The following is a 14194-nucleotide window of genomic DNA, read 5'->3' on the forward strand; positions in this document are numbered from 1 at the left end:
TCAATTCCAAAGGTTTATTTCCTTAAATCGGTATTACACAATTTAATGCAAATGGGGGGGGGGTCACACAAAACTCCTTTTAAAGTAGACCAAGAGTCAGGTGCTGTCTCGTAAAGAACAGGATCCGCTGGCAGCCCGCGTGGGCACCCACGAGTCCCCTCCCGTGGCACCAGCGTCCCGGTGGCCTGGGTCTCGGCCGACCATAAAGCAATAAATACGAACACGTTCCGTGCAGCGAGGAACAAGTCGCGGGGCTGGTTCTAAGTCCAAGCACAGTGGCAATATTTCAAGTATTGCAAAGAAAGAAACACAAAGATGTCTGTGTCTTGATGTAAGACATTAAACCCCTCACCCAGGGTGCCTGGACTCCGGCAGGCTTCCTCTGCCCTCTCCAGGATATAGACGAGGGGGGCGAGGCAGGGCCGGGCAGGCCAGGAAGACCCCCGGGCTCCCCAGGGGCAGCCAGGACCCAGCCTGGGGTGGGGGTGGGGGAGCTCCACACACGACTTTGGCATCAAAACCCACCGTGAAAGCTGGATGGGAGACTTTGCACAAAACAGCCCCTGGTCAGGCGGGGCGGGGACGGCGGGGGCGGGGCAGGGCGGGGGAGGGGCCCACCGTGACAGACACCTCCTACCTCCACCCACGTGTGTGCGCCCAATACCAGGACCCGCCCGTCCTGCCCCACCCTTCCAAAACAAACTACAAATTGTCTTCTTCTGTTAAAAAAAAAGAGCTGCAGAAAAATAAGACACATTTCAGGAGTAAAGTGGAATAGACTTCAACGTCTGTCCTGGGTTCAGAAAGCTTGGTGCTTCGTACTGTCTGTCCCTACAAGAACATTTAAATAAGAGGTCTGTGTCTCCCCGAGAGGGTCCCGGCAGCAGGCACAGCGCACACGCTCGCACACGCTCGCACGACTATGTATATATGTATATATGTATATAGGTATATACACACGCCCCGCAGCAACACGCGGGACTTGGCGGGCAGTCCTGCTCCAGGGCCGCCTGCATAAAGTGCTCCGTGATTCACAAAGCTGGGTGGGTGGTCTTGGGGAAGGAGGGGGACCAGGGGGCCGCACCTTTTCCTGGGTAGAGCGGTCTCGGGGCCTCTGCTCATCCTCCGCGCGGCGGCGGGCATCGGGGCCACCCGGCGGTCCGGCCACACGCGCCCCCGCTGCCAGCGAGGCGGCCAAGGGAAGTCGTGACTGCTGGCCGGGAGAGCTCTGCCAACCTGCGAGGCGGGGGCCCCGGCCTGGACCGGGGTTGCCCGGGGCCTTCCCAGCACGCCGAAGCCCACCGCGGCAGAGCTCAGGACGCGGACGCGCAGCTCGAGGCCTGGCTCTGCGGGAGCCCCCGACCTTCTCCCGACGCCAGCGAGCAGCACCGAGGCCGCAGGCTTGTCCCTTCAAGCCCGGCCAGCTGGCCGCCCCCAAGCCTGTGGGATCGGCAGGAGATCCGGCCCCTCGGGCACCCCGCAGTCAGGCACAGATGCCGGTCAGCAGTGCGGACAGCCTCCGCTCGATGCACAGCTTGCCTGCGGCGAGGGAGACACCGTCAGGGGACCCGAGCTGCCCACCTCTCCCCGCCCCTCCGGGGCTGGCCTGCGGCACTCACACTTGGCAACGCTCTCCACGTCCGCCTGGTCGGCGAGGAGGTGCTGCAGCCCCTCCATGAGCAGCAGAGCCTTGTGGTAGCGCTGGACGCAGTCCTCCCGACGGTGGAACATCTCGTCCAGGGCGGCCGACTGCACCTGCTCCGGGGAAGCGGGGGGCTCAGCCCAGCTGCCCTGGCAGCCCCGCACCGGGCCCGGCGGTCCCCAGGACCATCTGGCACACGCATCGGGGGCATGCCGTGAGGGCTGCTGGTGCCACTCGGAGGCCCAGACGGGCCCGCGTAGCCCTGCGCCACCAGCCGGCCAACACCGCCCCAAGTAGGCCGGCGCTGGCGGGCAGGGCGCCCCCTTGGCAGGCGTGCTCACTACTGCCTGCGACGGCCTAACTCACCAGCGGTCACCGCTAGGGAGGGGGAGGCCGACTTCCCCAGACCTTTGTTCAGGCTGCGCGCTTAGGCTACACAAACGCGTTCTCGCGGGAACCGCCGCCTCCTCGGAGCCCATTCTTTGGAGGCAGAAAGACCCCAAAGCCGCGGAAGCACAGAAGGCCCAGGCTCCCGCGGCTGCCCGCAGCGGCTTCTCCCGGAGAACACTCACCCACCAAGAAGCTTGAGAACCAGGCCTCTGGCTTCACAGTTGGGGAAACGGAGTCGCTCTCGCAGAGGGGTGTGGCCAGGGATGCCCCCTGGGCTGCGGAGCCCCGGCACTGGGGCCAAAAGCCAGGCGGGCTCCCGGTGCCAGGCCGGGCCCGGAGGGCACCAGCCCAGCACCGACTCATGCCCCACCCCGGCCCCCACGCTGCCGTCGCCCGCCCCACCCGCCCTACCGTCTGCACCGCGTGGCTGAAGATGAGCTTCTCGGCAGTGACGCTCTGGATGCGGTCCAGGAGCCGCTGCTTGTCCAGGAAAAAGCGTTGCAGGCGCAGGCTCAGGCCTTGGCAGGACACCACGCTGGCCTTGTACAGCTCATTGAGCTTCCGCACCACTGTGGGCAGGCGGGGGGGACGGGCACCGCCCCCGTCAGCTCAGGCCACAGGCCACCTACCTCCCCGCCCCTCCCTGGGACCACCCGCCCCCCGCCCCCGCTGCTCCCAGGTGACCCCCTCCCACCCACCTCCCAGCCCTTCCCTGGGACCAGCCCCCCACCCCCTGCTGCTCCCAGGTGACCCCCTCCCACCCACCTCCCAGCCCTTCCCTGGGACCAGCCCCCCACCCCCTGCTGCTCCCAGGTGACCCCCTCCCACCCATCTCCACCTGGCCTCTCCGTCCAGGGATTTCCCCGGCCCCCCCCCCGGACCCTCACATGCCCAGTCTCTGGCCTCCAGCACTGACCCTGCTTCACGGTGGACGACAGGCACAGCTTGCCGGCCCGGATCTGGTCGATGGCGGTCTGCAGGCCCGAGGACAGCAGCTCGGCCACCTTCAGGTAGAGCACCAGCTGTTCCGCGAAGCTGGAGGGCGGCACCCGCGTCAGGCGGCTCGGGCTCGGAGACCCCGGCCCCCAGGCCGCCTCCCCCGCTCCCCCAACCCCAGGCCCCGCCAGGCACACGCACCCCCACTCCCGGCTCAGCAGGCTGATCTGGTCAGCCACCACGCTCTCCTGCGGCTGGAAGTCGGGGCCCCCGGCCGCCTCGCCGGCGCTGCCCCGCAGGGCCGCGATCTCCAGGACGTGCTGGACGAAGACGAGAGTGAAGCGCAGGCCGTGCAGGATCTCGGTGTGCTCTTGCTGGGGGGAAGCGGGCAGCTAAGTGGGGGCTGCGACCCACCCCGGCCCCGCCGTCCGTGGCCCTGCCGCACGCGGGGCTCACCTCCATCAGCGTCTCCTCGGGGAGGTCGGGGGCCTCGAAGGTCACAGCCCCCTCCAGGTTGGCGGTGACGGGATCGGCAAAGCTGCGGCAGTGGCCGGGGGCCGGGACCTCCGGGGCCACCTCGCCGCAGGCTCCAGGAGCCAGGTGTCGGGCAGAGGAGGAGCCGGCTGAACCCAGGGAGCCGGAGGAGCCCACTGTGGGGACAGGGCCCCAGCTGTGACACTCGCACATGCAGGACGCGCTCCCCACAACTCGCCTCCGGACCCCTCCCCAACCCCGACTGGGCGCCCCTCCCTCCGGCTGCTGGCCTCAGTTCACATTCGGGAACTCCGTCCACCCTGGCTCCTGCCCCTGCTGCAGGCGGGTCCCCCCCAGTCCAGGAGCCAGAGCTGGGGGCGTCTGCGTGGCCCGGGGCTCGCGCGCCCAGAGCGCCGCAGAGGCGGGTGCTGTGGGCATTATCCCTGCCCCTCGTGTGAGGATGTCAGAGCCTCAGCCTTCCCGACCCATCCCGACCCATCCGCGTGGACCACTCACCCCCTGCAGCCTGGAGGCTCACCACGCCGTCCTCACCTGAGAACATCCTGGCACGGGGGCCCTGGGGCGGTGTGGTCCCACTGGGGGGCGAGCCCACGGTAAACACCACGGGAGATGGGCTGCTGGCGCCCCCAGCACGGGCTCCGGGGTGCAGGGTCCCTCCGAAGCCGGCAGAGGGCGCTGCAGGAGAGAAGCCGCGCTCGCTCGGGGCCCTGCTGCCGGCGCCCTGCCTCCACCCCCACCCCCACCGCGGGGCAGCCCCCGCCCACCCACCGATCTCCATAGGCTTCTCCTGCAGGCTGTCCGTGCTCCCCGAGTCAGGGACCTGGGTCCCGAACGCAGCCTTAAGGAGCAGATCGGTGAGGCGCCCGGTACTGAGGGACCTGCGGGGTGAGCAGCGGGGATGAGCCGGCCTGTGGGTCCTTGCCCAGCCAGGGCCTGAGCGCAGCCTGCCGCATCCAGACCGCAGGCAGCACTGGTGGCACGTATGCTGGCCCTGCGGTCTTCTACCCACCCTGGAGCAGGCAGCGTCCCCCACCGGCCGGACGCGCACAGTGAGACTCAGAAAGGGTCACAGGGGAAGAGGTGCAGAGCAGGCCGCTCCCCACACACAGGCCTACTCGGGCCTCTCCTCCCTCCCCAGAGAGAACGCGACGGCAGGAGTCCCTGCCGCACACCTGCCGAAGGGGCTCTTGGTGTCCTCGGGGGGCCGCAAGCCAGGGCCCAGCTGCTGCCCCTGGAACGGTCCGGCCTCTGACAGATCGGGCAGCGTCCGGTTCCGAGGCGGTGTCACGACTACGCCCTGCCGGGCCAGGAGCGTCAGCAGGTTCTGGGAGCTGGGGGTCTTGGGGAAGTCGAAGGCAGGCACAGCCTAGGAGGCGCAGACAGGGTGCAGAGAAGGGCCGCCGTGAAGGCATCAGCGGCCCGGAACCCACGCGGCCTCCACCCCCAGGTCTGCGCCGCAGACACAAGACCGGCACGTGCGGGAGGAAGCGCAATACCCTCTACGCACGTGCACGCGCACATCCCTAGGACCCCCCCCCCCCCCCCCGTGGCCGCGCCTCCACGCACGCGCACGCCCCTAGGACCGCCGCCGTGCCTCCAGGGCCTGGCCGCACCTGCCAGAGGAGGGAACTACGGCAAGGGCTGAGGAGACTAGTTTGCCCAGGGCAGTCCTGGAGCACGTGTGGCACCTTTCACATTTCTGGGCCCAAAGCTCCCCGTTCCCAGGCCCCGTCCCCTGGGAACCCTGCCAGGCAGGGCGCTGACGGCCTGTGCAGGTGCACGGGAAGAGGTCCTCGGTACAGAGCCACCCTCTGAGGTCTTCCCGGGACCGGCCCCTCCCCGCCTCCCTGTCCCCACCGAGCTCCCGGCCCCATTACCTTGGTGGGGGAGCCCAGGATGGGGGGCAAGGGGTTCCGCTGCAGGAAGTCAGGCAGCTTGGGCGAGCCTCGCAGGGGCCGGCAGGACTGCAGCACATGGGACGGCTGCGGGGGGCTGGACTGGGGGTGGCCAAACGCGGCCCCCAGCGGGTCCGTGGGGGGCTTGGGCAACTTAGGGCGGACAACGTGCAGGTCAGACAGGTTGGGAGCGCTGTGCAGGCGGCAGCCCAGCCCGGCAGCGTGGGGAGAGTGCTCGGGCACAGAGGAGCCTGGGACAGGACAGGACAGGACAAGACCCGGTCACTGCCACGTGGGGGCCACCCCGCCGGGCACACGCCACCACCAGGCAGAAGCGTGTACGTGAGGCCCTCAGTCTTAACTATCCCCTCCACCCTCCCCGCTCCGACGGTGCACAAGGCAGACCGTGTGGTGGACGCAGAGGCTGAATCCCCGAGTGCACCCGTACGGTCTCCAGGCTTGAGCTTGAGATGGCGAAAACCGTCTGGCGGGGCTCCCGCCTTCCCCTAACTGTAAGAAGGGAGGCAGCCCTCGCCGGCTCCACCCTCCTGCCCCGGGGCCAGGGCCGCACCTACCTGGACGAGGGGATCTCCCGGGTGCCTGTGGGGAAGGCGCCCCGCTCCAGCCCGGCCGCTCGGGGATGATTCCAGCTTGAGGAGAGAGGGATCACCAGGGTCACGCCGGCCAGTCTCCCCACCGCCCCCCCAGCCCGGGGAGATGCCCAGGCCCGCTTCAGGGTCCTCCGCCAGGGCGCCCAGGTTCACCTTGTGGAGATGGTGTGTAGGGCCGGCCCCCGCCCAGGGAAAGCTTTCTGGCCAGGGCAGCTCCGTGCTCGGCGTGGGACGGGGGCGACGGACTGGCCCGGGCAAAGCCCAGGGGGCTGGTGCTGCCCGACCTGCGGATGGCAGAGGACCTGGGGGCACGAGCAGGCATGAGGTGAGGCCCCCAGCCACGTGCAGCGAGGGTCACGGCCAGGCCAGATGGCTCGTCCTCCTCCACTCAAATAACGGGCCTCACCAGGAGCCTTCGGGAGGACTGGGCCCCTCACCCTCCTACAGCGATAACTAGGGAGTAGAGACCCCGTGTTTCCTGGGGGCATCCTCACGCCTGAGGTCACAGTCCCTGCCAGGACGACACTGGCCCACAGGGCCTTCTGGGAATTACAAAAGAAAGGCCTTCTCCTGTTGTGCTCACTGGAGTTAGTGAGAAATCAATATCGGGTCTTGTAGGGGCACCCGGGTGGCTCAGTCGGTTGAGTATCCAACTCTCGATTTCGGCTCAGGCCACGATCCCAGGGCCGTGAGACCGAGCCCCAAGTCGGGCTCTGCACTGAGCAGATACTGGGATTCTCACTCTCTCTCCCTCTGGTCCTCTCTCCTGCTCACCTACGGGCTCCATCTCGGTCTTTCTAAGACAAAACACGATAGTGATATCTGCCAGAAAGCTGTCCCAATAAATGTAGGATCTCTGCATGTCCACAATGTAAATTGTGACGGTGAGAGTCACACAGTGCACAGCCTGCACACCTGTGCATGTGAGACAACCCTGTAGTGGGATCCTTACTATAGCGCTGTAGGGCATGCCTTGCCGCTAGGGGGAGCCCCTGTAATCACAGAGGTGGGTGGTGAGGGGTGACTAGACTCACCGTGCGGTCTGGTACTGGGTGGGTGACTGCAGATTCTGCTCGATGCGCTGGTAATTATGCACCTGCGTGGGCACTGGGATGGGGACAGACACACCGCACCTGCTGCTGAACGCGCCGGCCCGGCTGTGGTAGGGAGAAGCAGGGGGGCGGTCGAGGGAGACAGTGCACCGGGTTGAACCCCAGGCTCAAACATCCTGGGGCAGAGGCCACCCGGGCCACCTGCTTCCCCACCTCTGCATGTGCCCAGCACTGCCACCATTCAGGCAGCAGGAACTGTTCACACCCCACCCCATGCACACTGTGCCCAAGGGGCTTCTGGATGGGACCAGCCACTGGGACATGTGGAAACAGGCCAGGCAAAGGACAGTGAGGCTGGGCCTGCTCCCGACCTGGGCTCTAGGAACCCGAGCCCACCCAGCCCTGCAGGATGGGGACGGGGTGGTGGCCACACTGGTCCCTAGCAGTCCCCACAGCTCCCCGCTCCCGGGTCTACATCCCTCCGACCACAGCCCCGTCCCGTGGGCCACCACCCATGAGAAGCCCAGGGTCCTCGAGGCCCGAACTGAGACAGGACCTCCAGACTCAAGTGCTATCTACAAAGCCAGACCTGGGCTGGAGGCCCTAACCCTGCCTCTGGGCCACTCCCAACACTGTACCACCCCAGCCTCTGCTCACCCGGAGGGGCTTGGAGAGCTGCTGCAGGGTGGGGAAGGAGAAGGGGTCCGGCCACGGCTCTCCGGGCCAGCCGAGGCCACCAGTGAGCTCCTGGTGGGGACAGAGCACATAGGCGGGACACACCTCAGGCCGACTGGACCCAGGCAGGGCAGAAGAACGACCGGCCGGAGCCAGCACGTCCGTGTCCCAAAACGGTTAGGGGGCAGCACAGGGCAGGGGGCTTACCCACTACACATCAGGCTGTCCGGTGGGGGCTTGACTCCAGCCACCTCGGCCACCAGGTCACCTGCGGGTGGGAGACGGGGCAGGCTGGGCATCAGGACAAGTGTGCGTTCCACCCCCCTGGGCCACCTCACCCACCCCGGCTCCCGGGTGACCCCACACTCAATTCCAGGGAGTGGCTGGAGGCTCCAGGAAGGGCGGCTTCGTGAGACAAAGTGGGGGAGGAAGCCGTGCTCCCAGGTCCCCCTGTGATGTGCGCCGGGGACTCCCTCTCCCTGACTGGACCTCGGGGCTCTCGAGGGAGACCCTGGGTGCTCTGTGCATACCCCAGCCTTCAGCCAAGCCCAGGCCGGTCACCCCCGGCTCCCAGTCCGGGCCTAAGCCCTCCTCTGGCACCCTGGGTCCCGCATCTGCCCCATCAACCTCTCCAACGGTCCTCCTCGCCTTGCCCAACGTGGGCCCGTTGTCTGACTGACCCAAGTCATGAGATGGCCAAGGGCAGCAAAAGGAAGTGTCAACGTCCAGGGGCATGAGAGGACACCGGGACCCCCGGAGCGGGCTTAGGGAGGGGCCGGGCCTGTCCCAGAGGCCTGAGCCCTGCCCTGGCAGCTCCCTCCTGCGAGCAGGTGCTCTGCACGGCGGGTGGGGGGGAGGGCCGGGCCTGAGCACAGGCACTCGGTCCGCACCACCCACGGGTGACCGGCAGGACTTGGCTTGGACTCTCGCCTGGCTGACGCAGTACGGCTCCCAGAACCCACCCTGAGGGCCCACAGGCAGAGAAAGCGTCACGAGCACACGCACGCAAGCTCACAATGAAGCAAACCCTGGCCCCCGACCTGGAAACTGGGCCGGGACCATGACAAAGTCATCTGTGTCGCAGGACGAGTCCTTGCTGCTGCCGCCGGAGCCCCGGGAGCCGTGCAGGAAGCCAGCAGCGTCGGCCGGGGACGTCAGTGTCCTCTGTAGCGGCTGCTGCATGTCCCCGAGGGACTGGGGGTCAGAGGGGAGGCCACTGAGACCCGGCCCCAGGGCCCGGGTGGAAAAGGGGCTGCTGGGCGCCGGGGAAGGGGACGATCCGCTCTCCTCCCCAGGGGGCACCCCTTCTCCCATCGGTTTCTGAAACGCTGTGCCCCCAGCTGGCACGGAGCTCCTGGGGAGACCCCTGTTTCAGTGACACACAGCCCTGCCCCCGCTCCTCCACGGGCCCGCAAAGGCCTGAAAGGGAGGCCGTGAGCGCTCACTATCATAAAGCGTCGAACGTCTGCCTCCGGCACGGCCCTGGCCCCCCAGCTCTGCGCACCCTCGCAGACCTCGCCCCGCCCCCGTGCCGAGGCACCGGGGAGTCCCCGGCGGTCCCCAGGACTCAAGGCCTCCCTGCCCCCGTTCCCGTGAGCGCACACCAGCGCTCACGGAGGCCCTGAGGAACACGGACCCACACCTAGCGGGTCAGCCTCTGGGACGCGAGGGCTGGGGGGGGGAGCGGCTAAAAGGGGTTTTTGCCAGCTTCTCACGCTTCGACGTTTCATCATCAGAACGTGTCTGGCGCACCTTGTGTGAGCGGATCAGACAAAACCACAGAAATAAAGGCAAACGTCCCGGCGCCGTTCTGACCCCGGTGGGACATCCACATGCCCCAAACCCCAGGGTCGGGCCCCCCGCGGCTGACTCACCGGGGGGGAGGCCAGGTGCGAGGTGGAGCTGCTGCTGGAGCTGCTGCCGGACCCGGAGCTCGGGTACGAGGGCACGGGCACGGGGGGGGCTGGCGAGGGCACAGGTCAGCGCGCGGGCACCGTCCCCACCTCTCCCTCCCCAGTCCGCCAAGGCCCGCCCAGCGGCAGCAGGTGCACAGCTACCAGCGCACTGAGCGGAACCCGCCGTCGCCCACCCAGAGGACCCGGGCACCGGCAAGGGCAGCCCCAGCTCCTATCCCTCTAAACCTGCCGCACGGAGTCGGCTGTGCGCGAGCCCCCCCCCCCACGGCCTTGGGGGCCCCCAGGCCCTCGGGGGACTCACACTTCTTCACAGTGGCACTGGCGTCAAGGAAAGGATGATGGAAGAACTCGTCTGCAGGAAGGAGGGTGGGTGAGTGAGGCGTGTGAGAGCCCTGGCCCCAGGGGCCCCTGGAGGAAAGACGGAACTCCGCGCCACCCGAGACTCCCTCTGGGACCCCGGTCCCGGTCCCGGCCGGCCCCCCACCCGCCCGGGGCTTTCCCGCAGCAAAACCGCGCTTTTCACGGCCCCGTGTTGCCGGGACAGGGACCGTGGGCATCCAGGAGCCCAGGGTGGGGGGCACACGGCCAGGAGGGCCCTCGCTCACCGAAGTCCATGCGGTCCTTGTGATTGCGCTGCAGCAGGGCCAGCAGTAGCTGCCTCAACGGGGCGGACGTCTCTCGGGGGATGCTGCGGTGGGGCCGGGAGACAGCATGATGCGGCTGCCCACCTGGGGCGGGGGGGGGGGGTGGAGGCGAGGGCACTTACGTGGGCACCAGGGTCTTGCTCCTCTCGTAGAAGAGGCGAAGGTCCTGGGGGCTGCTGGCCTGGGGGGGAGGGCAGCATGAGCATCTAGGCCCCCTGGGAGGTCCCCCGGCCAGAGTCGGGGCCCTGGTCCGAACACCACACGCCCTCCAGGCTTCCTGGGACGGGGTCCCCTCCTCCCCCATCCAGGCCGTGGACCACCGGGACCGCACGGGGAGTGTCAGGCGGGCCAGAAGCGAGGCGGCCAGGCCCCCGGTATGACTGGAGGTTTGCTTCTTGAAATTAACTACTCCGTGAGCCCCACCCTGGAAAGGACCCCAGGATAAGCCTTCCCCTCCCCACGGGCACTGTGTCCCATGGGGAGCGGCTGGCTGGCACGTATGTGGTAGTCTGTTTGCCCACTGCACACCACTGTGGTGCCAGGCACTGAGCCCAGGACGAGCGTGCAGCCGAGAGCAAGAGAGCACCCCAGCTTCCCGGGGCTGATGGCGAGGGACCGGGAGGGGTGCGGGGAGCCAGCGGGCCAGCCTGGGTCACCAGGCACTCAAAGAAGGCTGAGGGGCAAGCTGGCAACAGCGAGAGCTGCCTGGTGGGCTCAGAGCCCCGAGCGCGCCCTCTGGAACCCCACCGCCGGGCAGGCTGCCGCTCACCAAACGCGGCGCCCGGCGCCCCGCGGCCTGACGCCAACGCGGTGCATCACGCCAGCACTGGCCCGGGCAGGGGGGCAGGGCACAAGACTCGGCCCAGACACACACGCGGGCACACGGACCACTCCAGAGCCCGCACGCTCCAGCCGTGGCCCTGACGTGACCGTGGCTGCGCTGCACTCTCGTGGGGGAAGGCTGCAGGGCAGGAGCCCTCGGCGGCCCAGCCGGGACCCAGAGGGGAACGTCGGGGTGCAAATCAGTAGCCGGCCCCGCCTGACCTGAGGCTCGCTCACCTGGAAGGGCGCCTTCCCCGTCAGGCACTGGTACACGATGGTGCCGATGCTCCACAGGTCGGCCTTCCCGTCGTAGTGCTGCGACATGATGACTTCGGGGGCCTGTGGGGTCAACGGTCCGGGTCGGCGCCGGGGGCAAGAAGAGACGCGGCCACGCCTGGTGACCGGACTGTGTGCCCCGACTGCCACGGGGGTGGTGGGAAACAGCGGCACAGCCGCTCAGGCCGCCACCCGAGGGGAGGCCACGGCCAGGGGAGGGAGCCCGGCCCCGCAGGGGCAGCAGGGGCAGCAGGGGCTGGCGGCGGCCCACCTACCATGTACATGGGGGAGCCGCAGAGCGTGGCCGCCATCATGTTGCTCTGCAGGTACCGGGCGAAACCGAAGTCGGCTGCGGGGGAGGAGGGGCGCGTGAGCAGGGCGGCCGAAGCTCTCGGGCTCCCCGCGCGGCGCCCCGGGCCCCGCCGGCCCCGGCCTCACCGATCTTGACGCGGATGTTGTTGGGGTTGGCGCGGCGCCCGCCGGGGTTAGACAGCAGGATGTTCTGGGGTTTCAGGTCGCGGTGGATGATGCCCTTGCTGTGGAGCAGGCGCATGGCGCCCGCGATCTGCTGCAGGAAGAGCCTGATGGTGTCCTCGCTCAGCGTCCGCATGGCTGCAGGGAGAAGGGGGCGCGGCTCACCCAGGCGCCCAGGGGGCGGGGCTGCCCCCCACCCCCCCAGCACAACGCACCCCTCCGGGCCCTCCAGGGTGGTCCGCAGTGACTCACCCGGGGTGGGTCGGGCTCCCCGCCTCCAGAGGGCCGGCCTCTTCTCCCCACTGGCCGCCCAGCCCCTCGGGGTCTCAGTGCCACCGCCCCACCCACCGCCAGGTGCTGCTGTCCTAATGCCCTTTCTCAGTTACCACTTGAGCCCCAGGGCCTGCCCTCCGGGGTGAGGGCGTGGGTGACGGCCTACCGCCCTGGGTGGGAAGCCAGGCCTTGCTGGGGGCCCTGCAGCCCAGCCGGCCGAGCGCTTCGGGGACCCTGTAGGGCCGGGGCGGGGGGGGGGGGGGGGGGTCGTCGGAAGGCAACGCCTCCCCACAAACCACTTAGGGCCCCGTTCAAGAGGGGCTCTTCCAGACCGAATCTGTCCCGCGAGGCGGTTCCCGACGGCTCCGGCCCCGTCTGTGCCCCCAGCGGGGGCCCACCGCCCCTTCTGTCTTCCCCGGCAGGTGCCGCGGGGACCAGGGGACCCGCCACCTCCATCGAGCCCGGGGACCTCGCTCACATCAGGCCACCTCGCAGGCGAGGCCGGGGTGAGACGGGGCACGCGGCCCTCCCGGCCACGGGGCGTCCGCTCACCGTGTAGATAGTCCGCCAGGTCCCCGCCGTTACAGTACTGCAACACACCAGTGGCACAGCCCGGTCAGCGGCCCAGCCGGACCCCCCCCCCCGCCCCGCCCGTCCTCCCCACCACCCTACACCCGCTCCCGTGCTGCCGGCCTCCTTCCGGGGCCAGGCGGCCCTCGCGATCCATACCGAAGAGGTCAGTGGAGGCGTTTTACCGCCCCTCGGGCACCTGCCAGGGCCGCCAGGGCTCCTGACGTAGTGGCCCTAAGCCCAAGCCCACAGACGTGCAAGCAGCTTCTAACCCCAGGTGACAAGGTACAGGAGCCAACAGGGTCCAGCCTCCCCGTCCTCACAGCCGGGCCTGCGGGAGGAACTCACCTCCATGACCAGGTAAACGGAATTGGCCATTTCCTGCAGGACACAGAAGAGGCGATGACAAGTGGAGGGGAGCACTCTCCACCCGGCCCCCCCCCACCAGTCCCCCAGGAAGCTCGCCTCGGCCTCAGTGAGCCCCAGACGCCCGGCACCCAGGCCCTCAACACCAGCCGGGCTACACGCGAGAGGCCAGCGAGCACGGGCACAGCCGGCCTGCCGGGCCCCAGGGCCGCGGGGTTTCGATTCTGAGGTCATTGCACGTGGGCTTGAATGACAGCAGTGGCAGCCAACCAGAGCACTCCATGTGCCAAGTCTGGGCAGGAGGCTGGGGTCCGGGGAGAGGTGGGGGTGGGTGGGGGGACAACCTTCAACTGCCCAGGTCACTGTCAACATCGGGGTCAGGCCCAGCCCTGAGGTTTCAACAGGGCTCAGCTTGACGCCCTACCCAGCCAGTGAAGCACCCAGGTCCCGAGGAAGGACACAGCCAGGGTGCGAGGGCCTCGACCCACAAACCTCAGAAGCCACTCCCGATTCCAGCGTCAGAGACGCCAACACACGAGGTCGGCGCCAGCCCACTGAGCCCAGCACAGGCCGGCCTCCGGCTCAGCTCTCAGCCACCCGTGGCCTCGGGCGCCGCTGCCATCCTCAGCGGGGTCCACCCCGACGAGACCGAGGAGCCCAAGGCCCAGGCCAGCGCAGACGGCCCCCACCACCGACCCCAACAGCCGGCACCCACGGGGCCCCGTGCCACCAGCAGAGGCTTCGTCCGCAGGCAGGACGCCTCCACCTAGATGCAGCCACTGACATCCCCAAGTCACGGCCAAGTAACGAGGCCCCAGGAGCCAGGTCAGCCAAGCAGCAGGCTCTTAACCTCTCTGCTGTCCCCAGACAGCCGTCCCCAGCTCGCCCCCAGGCCAGGGCTCTGCCAGCCAGCAGCAAGGCCCCCAGACCTCGGTGCCGGCACACCACTGGGCCCGGGGAGCCACAGCATAAGCCCCTCCTCTGCTCCACACACAACCCCAACTTCCCACCCCCGCACCGTGCAGGGAGGCAAGTCTGTGACCCGGCAGAAGCCCTCCAAGCATTGTGGGGGGAGGCCCGAAGGGGTGCCGGGGAAGGGGCAGGGAAATGGCTCCAAGGACATTTCTAGGGGCCTCTGGGGGCGGGGGGGGGGCACC

At 68.6% G+C, this 14194-nt stretch overlaps 1 protein-coding gene across 3 annotated transcripts in view; it reads right to left on the bottom strand.

Moving 5' to 3' along the window:
- The window catches only part of ULK1 (unc-51 like autophagy activating kinase 1), a 21705-nt gene continuing 7511 nt past the window's right edge, over positions 1–14194 (bottom strand). For 2 of the 3 annotated variants that reach the window (XM_047101018.1, XM_047101017.1), the window contains 25 exons: positions 13020–13052; positions 12654–12690; positions 11793–11966; positions 11630–11703; positions 11316–11417; positions 10379–10437; positions 10218–10300; positions 9914–9964; positions 9571–9659; positions 8737–8890; positions 7904–7964; positions 7679–7768; positions 7004–7126; positions 6123–6271; positions 5934–6008; positions 5341–5609; positions 4636–4829; positions 4232–4341; positions 3995–4138; positions 3425–3618; positions 3170–3342; positions 2949–3067; positions 2444–2601; positions 1620–1755; positions 1–1539 (listed from right to left, as the gene is read on the bottom strand). In XM_047101018.1, coding sequence (XP_046956974.1) covers positions 1484–1539; positions 1620–1755; positions 2444–2601; positions 2949–3067; positions 3170–3342; positions 3425–3618; positions 3995–4138; positions 4232–4341; positions 4636–4829; positions 5341–5609; positions 5934–6008; positions 6123–6271; positions 7004–7126; positions 7679–7768; positions 7904–7964; positions 8737–8890; positions 9571–9659; positions 9914–9964; positions 10218–10300; positions 10379–10437; positions 11316–11417; positions 11630–11703; positions 11793–11966; positions 12654–12690; positions 13020–13052 — 2907 coding nt within the window. In that variant the 3' untranslated portion in view covers positions 1–1483. The other variant, XM_047101019.1, reaches the window with a different exon arrangement.

Source organism: Lynx rufus, unplaced genomic scaffold, assembly GCF_022079265.1.
Source record: "Lynx rufus isolate CCGP_SWC_20201006 ecotype Redwood Valley unplaced genomic scaffold, mLynRuf1.p SCAF_55, whole genome shotgun sequence".
In the NCBI taxonomy this organism is placed as follows: domain Eukaryota; kingdom Metazoa; phylum Chordata; class Mammalia; order Carnivora; family Felidae; genus Lynx; species Lynx rufus.